At 33.7% G+C, this 13,349-nt stretch overlaps 1 protein-coding gene across 6 annotated transcripts in view; it reads right to left on the bottom strand.

Moving 5' to 3' along the window:
* Nucleotides 1-377: 377 nt before the first annotated feature.
* Nucleotides 378-13,349, bottom strand: part of LOC135212988 (beta-TrCP-like) — a 210,964-nt gene continuing 197,992 nt past the window's right edge. For all 6 annotated transcript variants that reach the window (XM_064246760.1, XM_064246759.1, XM_064246762.1 and 3 more), the window contains 3 exons: nt 8,049-8,235; nt 7,508-7,575; nt 378-1,930 (listed from right to left, as the gene is read on the bottom strand). In XM_064246760.1, coding sequence (XP_064102830.1) covers nt 1,787-1,930; nt 7,508-7,575; nt 8,049-8,235 — 399 coding nt within the window. In that variant the 3' untranslated portion in view covers nt 378-1,786. The remainder of the gene's footprint in view (nt 1,931-7,507; nt 7,576-8,048; nt 8,236-13,349) is intronic.

The following is a 13,349-nucleotide window of genomic DNA, read 5'->3' as shown; positions in this document are numbered from 1 at the left end:
ATAATTATGCAAGAATTTTGGTGTTCTTGTTATAACGTAGTGTGTGTGTTGTTGTATTCACATACCAAAATCTACTAAAACAGTGCACATGTGTGACTATACAAAAGAGCTATCTTCTAAATGATTTACATAACATTAAATCTAAATTAGAATTATTTAATAAACATAAAATGATAAAGCAAAGACAAACACTAATTAAATTGTACATCCCACACAATTTCATGAATCTAAATGTCTACAATGAACACCCGCTTGAAACAGCAATCAATAGCTTGTTAATCAATACATAGAATATTCAATACTGTACATTTACAACTAATTAGTACCTGAACACCTTCAACAGTATCAATCTAAATAAAATGTACCGACAACCTTTTCAATTTAAATCTAATATTGGCATTTGACAACATTGTAAGTGTCATAGTAAGGACTAAACTAACAAATGGTGAACAGATAAATATACGTATATATATGTGTGCATTTAATGAAACAGAAAATATTAGTATTAATTTTTAAAGAACTTAGAATCCTTGGAAGGGGGAGTTAAGAAAAAAAAATTTTGTAGACCCTCAACTCATATTGTGATAACCTTCACTTTTGTTAAAATACAAAGATGAATAGCATGTTTAACTTTACTGTATAATTTCCAGTTTTTGTTATGAGATAACAGCAAATACTAGACTAAATTTACTTGTGGACCATTAAAATTCACTGTTGTCCATATTAAATTACAAAAAAAAAAAATACTTAAAAGACCAACTAATTCTTTTATGTAACAGCAATCTTGTTCTTGGTAAAGGTATTTATTATTAAAACTAAGAACTATTCCTGCAAGGAGAAGAAGAGGTATGAGCTGTAATGAAGCAAAAACCAGCTAATCAAGGGCAATAGATCATAAGGTCTATTAAGTTATTTCTAACAAAGGCTAACCAATTAAATAGTCAACCGAAGGTTATCACATACAGCAGTTTAGAAGAAACCATGCAGTCTAGAGATAATAAGAATAGTTCCTCTTTAAGTACTGTATAGATAAGAATGGATGGAGACCAACTTCACGAAAGAATTTCTAAAAGCACAAGACAAAGTATTTTTGAGAACTTTCATATACAAAGGTGCACCTTTGAAGTTCTTACTAACTGTAAACTTCTGAAAGCCCATTTTTACGGAAGTACTGATAGTTAAAAATTTAAAGAGACTAAATTGTTTACATAAGGCTCCTTTATAGGGCCAGCCTACAGTCTGAGCTCTTACTTTCTGAAGAGTAAGCTATAAATCATGCTTCTACACTAAACCAAGTGCAAAAACCTTTAGTTGTATATATATATATGTATTACTGTACTTCAACTAATCATACCTTGAGCTGCAACTCTGCACTTAAATAACAAAGTTTGCAAACTTGTATCACTGTATGTAGAAAATATATGTTAACATGCATGACATATTACAACTCAACTATCTCAACTGTCATACAGAACTCATAACAAAGTGCAAGTGTTTAAGCATTTAAATACCACAAACACAAATTTCCATCCTGACAGCAACAATATTAAAAATTTTACCTTCACAATAGGTTCTGCAAACTTTGCCACTGCAATAATCTCAGTCAACTTGCCACTCATTACTAAATGAAGTTACGAGGCACCTTAATGGAAATCCATTTGCACACTTGAATAAATTAAACTAACCTAGAGTTCTGTTTATTCCAGCAACAGAATTTTCATGGTATTCTTAAGTTATTCACCATATAGTGTAAATCTCTAATAGCTTAAATAAAAAATAAAGGCAGTTAACATACACTGAAATCCCACAACTTAACAGTCTTGTCATAAGAGCCACTAACAATCACGTAATCGTTGAATGCGAGGCAGGTGACCCCATCGGTGTGGTTGCGTAGTGTCACTAGTCTGCGTAGAGACTCACGGTCCCAAACCTGTGGAATGTGTTTATTATTACTTTAAGAACATTCTTCCCATGACTTACAGTCAGCTACATTACAAATAGCATTCCATCTATCAATTTTTCCAAAGTTAACAATCAGTTTACCGTTACAGATAGTATGCCACTTACTATAGTTCTGAGATATAATTTATAACACAAAGTCTTAAAACACTTGTACCTTTTACATATGAAATGTATAAAAGAAGTAAAATACTTAAAACTATTAAAAAACATTCAAATATGTGTAACAAAACTGAAATGGGGACATTCTTAGTATTGAGAAAAAGAGGCAACTAAAATCCCCATCCCCATTTTTTTTGTTTTTTATCTCGTTTTTTACATATTCATAGTATGTTAACCCTTAAACGCCGAAGCGGTATTTTAAAAATCGTCTCCCATATGCCGGCGATGTTCGCGAGTGAGCGCCGAAGCGGAAAAAAGTTTTTTTTCAAAAAATCACAGCACACTTAGTTTTCAAGATTTACCCTTTAACGCCGATTGGACACATTAAACGTCGATATAAATTGTCTGTTGGGTGCCGATTGGACGTATGATACGTCGATATAAAAATCTTTTTTAAAAAATTTGCGGAAAAATAGTTACAGGCCTACTAGGCGAAAACTTTTGAATCATGCGCCTGGGGGATGCTGGGAGCTCACGGATCAAGGCGTTGTTTTGTTTACAATCGTTACCTAGGCGCGAATTTCTTTCTTCTCGCACTATTAGCCATTACATGGAGTATTATATATGAAAACGTGCCCAATTTCATGTAGAATACAACAAAAAACAACTCATGGTTGTAGCTTTTATGAGTTTTGAAATATTTTCATATAAATAACGATAAGTGCCAAAATTTCAACCTTCGGTCAACTTTGACTCTACCGAAATGGTCAAAAAACACAATTGTACGCTAAAACTCTTATATTCTAGTAATATTCAATCATTTACCTTTATTTTGCAACAAATTGGAAGTCTCTAGCACAATATTTTGATTAATGGTGAATTTATGAACAAAAATATATATATTTTCCTTACGTCCGCGCGGTAACTCTTCCAAAAAAATCATAAATTTTTTCATCCGATTGTCGTAATGTTTGCACCATTTTAAATTAGCTATTACATAAAGTTTTACATATGAAAATGTGCACAATTTCATGTAGAATACAACAATAACACATCCCATGGTTGTAGCTTTTATCAGTTTTGAAATATTTTCATATAAATAACGATAAGTGCCAAAATTTCAACCTTCGGTCAACTTTGACTCGACCGAAATGGTAGAAAAACGCAATTGTAAGCAAAAACTATTATATTCCAGTAATATTCAATCATTTACCTTTATTTTGCAACAAATTGGAAGTCTCTAGCACAATATTTCGATTAATGGTGAATTTATGAAATAAACTTTTTCCTTACGTCTGCGCGGTAACTCTTCTGAAAAAAATCATAAATTTTTTCGTCCGATTGTCGTAATGTTTGCACCATTTTAAATTAGCCGTTACATAAAGTTTTATATATGAAAATGTGCACAATTTCATGTAAAATACAACAAAAAAGCCTATGGTTGTAGCTTTTATCAGTTTTGAAATATTTTCATATAAAAACGATAAATAGAAAAAATTTGTCCTTCGGTCAACTTTAACTCGGCCGAAATGGTCGAAAACTGCAATTTTAAGCTACAACACTTACAGTCTAGTAATATTCAATCAATTACCTTCATTTTGCAACAAACGGGAAGTTTATAAAAAAAAAAATCTGAAACAGACTTAAACAAGAAAGTCACCTTTCATTTTTTCATATCCTTTCAGTTACTTATAGTATGCTTATGGTCATAGGTCTAAGAAAGCTCTTATGAAAGTAAGCCTTTCTCAAAGTATTCGTCAGCTTTGACGGCCCCCACAGCTTTTCAACGTGCCTGGATAAAACAGGATCATATGCAAGGAATTCGATAAAAAAAAAAATTTATATTCATTTGATTGTTTATGATTGATTTGACTTGAGATAGCTAGGTCCGAGTAAATTATGTTAACATAACAATAAAAAAGAACGGGAATAATCAAATAAAGTAGGTTAATATTGATAATGTCGATTCAAATATTCATTCACATTATGTATCTGAGAGAATATATTGCTGAAAATAAACCTAGGCTGATCAGGTGTGAAAATCAGAAGTCAAATTTAGGCCCACTAAATATCATGCAAATTATTTTATTGATCAAAGAATAAAATTAGTTTAATTACACATTGCTATTAAAGAATATTGACGGCTAAATGTATTGTTTATCAGATGTTGGAGATGAAATAACAACACCCCAGTAGAGGACGACAAACTTCAAAATGCTTATGCTGTCACAAAGCTTGAGTTGAGAATAAAATTAGAATTCGTGGACTCATGGGTATATACTATTTTCCTAACTTTGCTAAATATTTTTTTAATTATCTCTATGTTGAATAAATCTTCTCAATTCTGATTTAATTTAATTTAATTTAATCTTTGAAAGGGAATATTATCTATTGATAAGTACATAATCTGGCACCTGCATATGGCAATATTTCCATAATGAACAATGAATTTAGAAACTGCACCAATAGTACATGAGATGACTGTACATTGTTTGTTTTATTTAAAAAAAGGGGAGGGAGTTTAAATTGTTTTTAATAGGTTCTAAAGGTTTTTTTTTTTTTTCTTGAACACTAAATTTCTAGCATAGTTGGGAGTCACTGCACTGTTCTTTCACTATGTATCACCCAAGATGGTAGTGAAACATCTCTCAACTGGCAATGAAAATATGACATGTTAAAAGGACTAACAAGTTTTGACAGAAGAAAAAAAGTAAATTGTATTTTTCCTAATTATAAAAACCTGAGGTCCTTTACATTAGGTATTACTTTCAGTGTAGGCTGGACTACAGCTGTTAAATTCTTGAACAAGGTGATTAGACAGTAGCTACCGTCCAACCCTCCTGCCCGGATGTAAACATTCCACTTTGCCTTTCGGCCCATGGTTCAGATTGAGGTGAGCATTAATGTAAAGGACCTCAGGTTTGTATAGTTAGGAAAAATACAATTTACTTTCAAAAATTGTGATTTGTTCCTACACGATATACAAACCTTCAGTCCTTTACATTAAGACGACTCAATGATTGGTGGGAGGAATGTGAGCCTCTAGAACTGACTGGAGTTCAGCACACCTGGGCTGTTCCTCCTGGTCATAAGAGCAAGGAGAGCCCTGCCTCTAACAACTTGATCAGAGTATAGGAACTGCATGACCAAGAGTCAGACTTCTGGGCCTTTTTGAAATGAGTGAGGAATCGAAACATCTGGAAAAGGGGCTGGGAAGAATATTCAGAGTTGGAGGCATTAATGCAAAGTTCTGGGAAGGGTTTGCATTATTGCTAGTTTCCTTCCTTCCCTTGATACAGGAAGGAGCAGGATTGCTTCTATGATTCTGATAAAAAAAATAGAAACGAAACTCTATGTGCAAGCTTACCACATCAAACGCCCGACCAGCAAGTGTAGGTTCTGGTCCTATCCTCAACCCGAAGGAAGATGAGTAGAAGGATGAGGTGGGGGTAGGTGGAGAGGTCAGTCACTCTCGCATCCTTCTTACCTCTAAAACCGCACACCATAGGCGAGATGCAACTTGTCCTCTTGAAGGAACTGGGTAAGCAAACACAACTTGTGAGCATCCACCACCAGTCCAAGGGAAGGAGGTTCCTAGGACCTGTGGGCAGACCCGAAGGAAGATAGATATAAATGTGGTCGTAATGAGACCATATCTATCTTCCAGTCTGACATATTCTTTGAAGTAATGAAAAGTACCCAGCAACTAGCACTGCACTCTTTGAGAGCGTACAGTGGACATATCCAACTGCAGAGGAGTTTCTCATGATCTCATTGGACTCAGAGGAAGTCGTGTCATTACACACTTCTGCATTGGAAGTCAGCAGTGGATAAACGTATCAACACTCAATGAAGGGTGTCGATCCGTGGGGATGAATAAAAGGTGAGCTGAAATCTCTAAAAGAGGAGAACATCTAGGTGGCCCTGGAACAGCAACCTGAGAGGCGGCCACCTTCGACTTTTAATGGGAGCCTACACCGAATTCAACAGGCTGAAGGGCACTATAGAAACTTCAAGGCTACTTCAAACTGGAGAGAAACAATGAATCAGAGCTCCGGAGAAAACCGATAGTAGGAAGCATGTGAAGCATCCTAAGTGTCTTAGATTTCTATGAAATCAAGGAACTCGGACGAGCAAACAATCCACGAATAAGTCGAAGGTTGGTTGCTCATTCTACCTAAGTGTCCAAGAAACAAGGAGATGATACTAGTTTGGGAATCTTCCTGAACTAACATCAGAGACTTGGACAGCAACCAAAGGGCCTCCCTAGTACACATACACATGAAGAGCAAAGACTTTCCCAAGGAAATCAAATGCCGAAGATAGCAGAAGACGGATCACCCTTCTCTTGAACACATCATCAATCGAAACTGTCGTCATAAGTAGAAGCCATGACGTCACACAGCAACTATGTACTCTTACAGAAAGAGGGAAAACAAAGCATGTAAGAGCGGAAAACCATATTAAAACAAAATCATACTACAATTTTAATTTCATATGACAAAATAAATTGAGTAACAAGTCGAACATCATCACATGGCAAAAATCAGAGGGAGACGAGAAGCCAAAGAAACACACGTAGCCAAATTGGAAAAGTTGTCAGTAAGATTGGTACCCACTGGACTGACTGGGTTTCAAACTCTTCACAGCACCAATGAGCATACCAAAATGAGAGAGTTGGTAACTCTGGCAGAGGAAAGCAAAGCAGTGGGGCTCTCAGAATCTGAGTGGAATGTCGACGCTGCCCGGCTTCTAGGCAAGAATCAGGACTGACAACTGCAGAGCCTGAAAAGAAACAAATAATATGCCTTCCCCCTCAGGAAAAGAAGATATCTTCTATTCTGAGAGAGGAAAAAGAATCATATTTATCTGTAAGGATAAAGGGAAGGGAGTGAGCTGTGGGTTCCGTTCTCGGCAGGGTGTTGATAAACAAAAACCGCTATTAACTGAAAATTGGTGATTCATGTTATGGTGCTTATGGTGCTGATATCCAGTTAATGGCACCGATAACCGGTTATTGGCACCCCCTTTAGGTAGGTTTTGGCCCCATAACTCTATTATGGTGCCAATAAATGGAATTTGGTTTGTTATGGCACCATAAATCACAGATTTTATGGCGCTAGACAAGCGCCATAAAACCGGACCACCATTAACTGAGCCCGCTGATAACTAAGGACTGCCTTAATAAACACTAGAGGATCAAAATTTTGGAAACAGACATATGGACACCAAGTTTAGCTGAAAATGATTTCTGATGCACAGATATGAGGAACGCTGATTCTGAGGTTGGATTTGAAATAACAAATGGATGAGTTATTAGAGATGCACAAGGTCAAATCAAGATTAATTTTTTATATTCTTATAGAGTCAAGCTTGTAGAAATAAAAATGTGTAATTCCATGAATGATGCTGAAAATCAAGAAGCATGAGCATGTGAGGCACGTACCTTGATTGTTTTATCATCGGAAGCACTAACAATCCGCCAGGAGTCGGCTGCCAGGCATCTTATCACACCTATGAAGAAAACGATATTAAAATTCCTAAAATTAGATAAAATTACATTTAACATTCACTGTGTACTCAAAGCCACTTGAGAAAAGCTGAACAGTTATGGATCTAAAAACACCAGAAGGGTTATGCCATTAGTTGAGCAAATATTATACTAATCCAAATAGTACATATCAATTTGTACCCTCTATAAGAACCCAACAAAATTACTGAAATATGCTATTATAAACTCCAAGACTCTGATATTAAATGACAAAAGTCTGTTTGCATTCTAAAAAGATAGGTAATTTCTAACACTTTAAAAAATAAAAAAGATTAACTACTTACATACAACTATAAACAGTTTTAAAATACTTATTAAAAAATGCAGGCCCTTGGGTAGTGGATAGCAATGTTTTTAATAGACCTTCAATGCTCTCTATGTATACATTGATGACAATTACCTAAATTTAACTTTTATTAATTTTGACTATTCATACCTGTATGGCCCTCACTGGACATCCAGTCAAGGACTCCTACACACTGGCCTGAAGAGAGGCACCACAAACGTATCGTACAGTCAAGAGATCCAGAGATAATGGTAGTCTCATCGAATGTTAGGGTAGTTACAGCATCTTCATGACCAGTTAATGTTTTTTGGCACTGACCAGAACTTAGCTGCCAAACCTGGTAAGAAATTGTTTAAACATGCAAAGACAATAACTTCAGTAATTAAGTTTATAACAGGAATGGTAGTTTTTTTAAGCAAAATCAATTGCTTCACTAAATACATAAAAAATAACAGACAAAAATTCTCAAGATTTGTAGATTTTTTCTATGAACCATATCTCTAAAATTATTACTAATTCAATTTTTTATAGAGCAACACTATTTATTCAATAATTACTGTATTTTTTCATATTGTGCTTGTGACTAAATATCACTGATTTTTATTATAAAAATGATTTACAGCACAATTATAATCTCTCTCTCTCTCTCTCTCTCTCTCTCTCTCTCTCTCTCTCTCTCTCTCTCTCTCTCTCAGATTTTTATGATAGAGCATATTGTACAATATTTAAAATATTCACTAATAATTTTATTTTCCAGTAAGCCGACTGTGGAAAATAGAGAGAGAGAGAGAGAGAGAGAGAGAGAGAGAGAGAGAGAGAGAGAGAGAGAGAGAGAGAGAGAGAGAGAGAGAGAGAGCACTTATTATGCTAACCTAGAAAGACCTAAATAGAACATTAACCCTCTTACGCCGAAGGGGTATAATAAAAAATCGCCTCCCGTATGCCGAGGCTGTCTCGGAGTAAGCGCTGAAGCGGAAAAAAAGATTTTGTTCAAAAAATCACAGTGCGCTTAGTTTTCAAGATTAAGAGTTCAATTTTGGCTCCTTTTTTTGTCATTAGATGAAATTTAGTATGCAACCATCAGAAATGAAAAAAAATATCATTATCATATATAAATAATGCAATATATGATAGCACGAAAACAAAATTTCATATATAATTGTATTCAAATCACGCTGTGAGCAAAACGGTTAAAGCTAACGAGTTAATTTTTTTCCTGTTATATTGTACACTAAATTGCAATCATTTTGGTATATAACACATTGTAAAACAATCAAAGCAACACAGGGAAAATATTATCACAAAATGATGCATGAATTCGTAACACGCGGACGTAAATTTTTTTTTTTTTTTTCAAAAATTCACCATAAATCTGCAAATATTTCAAAAATGAGGAAAGCTACAACCTTCAATTTTTTTTTTTTGTATTCTACATAAAATTGCGCACTTTTTATAAATAAAACTCTGTGAAACGCCTAATATGAAATGGAGTAAATATTCCGAGAATGCGACATACGCATTTCGGAGATTTGCAGCGGAGAATCCGCGCGCGGAGGGAAGGAAAGCTTTTTTTTAAATTCACCATAAATCTAAATATTGTGCTAGAGACTTCGAATTTGTTTCAAATTAAGATAAATGACTGAATATTACTAGACTGTAAGAGTTTTAGCTTACAATTGCGTTTTTCGACTATTTCGGTAGAGTCAAAGTTGACTGAACGTGGTTTTTTTTTCTATTTATCGTGATTTATATGCAAATATTTCGAAAATATGAAAAGCACACATTTTCATATATAAAACTTTATGGTGCAAACATTACGACAATCGCACGAAAAAATTTCTGATTTTTTTCGGAAGAGTTACCGCGCGGACGTAAGGAAAACATTTTTTTTTCATAAATTCACCATAAATCGAAATATTGTGCTAGAGACGTCTAATATGTTGCAAAATGAAGGTAAATGATTGAATATTACTAAAATATAAGAGTTTTACCTTACAATTGCGTTTTTCGACCATTTCGGTGGAGTCAAAGTTGACCGAAGGTTGAAATTTTGGCACATCGTTATTTATATGAAAATATTTCAAAACTTATAAAAGCTACAATCATGAGTATTTTTTTTGTATTCTACATGAAATTGCGCACATTTTCATATATAATACTCCATGTAATGGCTAATTTAAAATGGTGCAAAAATTATGTCAAAGAGACAACATAATTTCTGAGATGTGTCACTGATACTTTTTAGTGCGATAAGAAAGAAATTCGCGCTTGCGCGCCTGCGTAACGATTGTAAACAAAACAACGCCTTGATCCGTGAGCTCCCAGCATCCCCCAAAGCGCATGATTCAAAAGTTTTCGGCTGGTAGGCCTATAAGTATTTTTCCGCGAATTTTTAAAAAAACTTTTTTATACGTTTAATACGTCCAATCGGCACCCGGGAGACAATTTATCTCGACGTTTAATACGTCCAATCAGCGTAAAAGGGTTAATATTATAAGTACACTGTAAATTAGTTTTATCATAAAAATCTGCATTTAATCATGAGCACAATATGAAAAATAGTGATTAGTGAATACACAGTGTTGTTATACAAAAAAAAGCAAATTAGTGATAATTTTAAAAGGCTTATTATACTAAATATTGATTTAATATGTATTAAACACTTTATAGATATTTTGCGGTTTACATTAATATTTCAAAATGAGTACGTATATCATTCTTATGAGCATTTTGGGGCCATATATACTTAAGAGTAACAGTTGTAAAAGGGCACTAATCTTAGATATCTTAAGATGTTTTGGGATGTATTTTTGTTTGAAATTATATTAAATTGTTTTAATATGATATGATTTAAGAAATATCTTTGTTTGAACTATCAAATTGAGCAGTGAAAATGTTAAAATAGACAGTTACAAGCATTTAAATTCAAGGGACACAAGGTATTTGGCAGTTATAAGCATTTTTAGAGGAAATTTTTGCATTTTTGCAGCAGGTTCTGGAACCTATTCCCACGTTAATGTGGGGAACACTGTAATATCACTTTAAATACATATTACATTACCCTTAGAGAGAGAGAGAGAGAGAGAGAGAGAGAGAGAGAGAGAGAGAGAGAGAGAGAGAGAGAGAGAGAGAGAGAGAGAGAGAGAATCGTACACCTATTATGAGCTTAATAGAAACATAACTACATTATAAGTACAATATGCTCTATTTAATCCAAAAACATTTTATAGTAATATCATTTCACATATATCTTACATTACCCTTACAGAGAGAGAGAGAGAGAGAGAGAGAGAGAGAGAGAGAGAGAGAGAGAGAGAGAGAGAGAGAGAGAATCTGAGTATACACCTATTATTCTCAGTCCGAGGCTAACCTGGAATGAGCTTAATTGATCATTACTACGTTATAAGTACACTGTAAATTATTTTTATCATTAAAATCTGTATTTAGTCACAAACACAATATGAAAAAATACAGTAGTAATTAGTGAATACAAAGTGTTGCTATAAAAAAAGTAAGATAATTTTAAATGTTTTACAACTTCAATACTATGAGAGCAAATGGCTAATGTTATATATTCAGTACAGGGGTAACTTGATTAGTTGTCAAATGTTCTGTAAGACATATTTATTATATTTGTATTAAAGATTTATTTAATTTGTATTAAATATTTTATACATATTTTGCTCTTTACATTAACATTGACATTTTAATAAGAGTTAATCATTGTTAAAAGCATTTTAGAAGGCATATATTCTTAGGAGTATCAGTTGAAAATGGGTACTAATCTAAGATGTTTTGGGATGATGGTTTGAGGTGTATTTTTGTTTGAAATTATATAAAATTGTTTTAATATGATAATTTAAGTTATATTTTTGTTTGAACTATCAAATTAAGCAGTGAAATGTTAAAATAGACAGTTATAAGCATTTCGGTTTAAGGGGTACAGGTATTTGAGTTATAAGCATTTTTAGAGGAAATTTTTCATCTCCACAGTAAGTTCTGGAACCTATTTCTAAATAAAGGTGAGGGAGCACTGTAAAGATGTGAACAGATTTGCTTCATAATTCATTTTGCTCAAAGAGCCCACAGCAAGGAGGAAGTAAATTTTGCAAAACTAAACAGTTTGTTTAAAAAACTTACTTTTGTTTAAAAAATCATGTCCTATATGTTTGCCTAACAACAAACCCTTTGATAACTGAGCCCAAATCTCAATTTATGAGAGGTCAAAATTGTACTTTCAGAGCCCCAAGGCTTACCATGAAAAGATGGATCTGTCTGGTGCTCAAAATTTATAGTAGTTTTATCCCCCTTGTTGTGAGAGAGAACCCTGGTAACAGTGATGCAAGTACAGTCACCTCTCCATTAACGCGTTTTCAATTTAGCGTGAGCTAGAAAATATCTAAAAATGTTTGAAAAACAAAAATTTCAATTTAACGTGGAGCGTTGTTTTCAAATCACCCATGCATCAGCGCTGCAGATAATGGCTGCCGACATAAACAAAGACATAGCAAACTACACTGCATTTATTTATTAATGGAGCGAAAGACTTTGTGTACAGAATTTATTAACCCTTAAACGCCGAAGCGGTAAAAAAATTGTGCACATTTTCATATATAAAACTATGAAATGCCTAATATGAAACGGAGCAAATATTCCGAGAATGGGACGTACGCATTTCGGAGATTTGTGGCAGAGAATCCGCGCGTGGAGGGAAGGAAAGATTTTTTTTTAAATTCACCATAAATCTAAATATTTTGGTAGAGACTTCGAATTTGTTTCAAGATGAAGATAAATGACTGAATATTACTAGACTATAAGAGTTTTAGCTTACAATTGCGTTTTTCGACCATTTCGGTAGAGTCAAAGTTGACTGAACGTGGTTTTTTGTCTATTTATCGTGATTTATATGCAAATATTTCAAAAATGAGAAAAGCTACAACCTTCAATTATTTTTTGTTGTATTCTAAATGAAATTGCGCACATTTTCATATATAAAACTTTATGTAATGGCTAATTTAAAATGGTGCAAACATTACCACAATCGCACGTATGATTTTTTCGGAAGAGTTACCGCACGGACGTAAAGAAAATGTTATTTTTTTCATAAATTCACCATAAATCGAAATATTGTGCTAGAGACTTCCAATTTGTTGCAAAATGAAGGTAAATGCTTAAATATTACTAGAATATAAGCGTTTTAGCTTACAATTGCGTTTTTCTACCATTTCGGTAGAGTCAAAGTTGACAGAAGGTTGAAATTTTGGCAATTATCGTTATTTATATGAAAATATCTCAAAACTGATAAAAACTACAACCATGGGTTGTTTTTAGTTGTATTGCGCATGAAATTGCGCACATTTCCATATATAAAACTTTATATAACGGCTAATTTTAAAATGGTGCAAACATTACCACAATCGCATGTATGATTTTTTTCGGAAGAGTTACCGC

The sequence above is a fragment of the Macrobrachium nipponense genome, chromosome 42 (genome assembly GCF_015104395.2).
Source record: "Macrobrachium nipponense isolate FS-2020 chromosome 42, ASM1510439v2, whole genome shotgun sequence".
NCBI lineage: Eukaryota > Metazoa > Arthropoda > Malacostraca > Decapoda > Palaemonidae > Macrobrachium > Macrobrachium nipponense.
The sequence above is the reverse complement of the archived record's forward strand: the minus strand, read 5'-3'. Positions and strand labels throughout refer to the sequence as shown.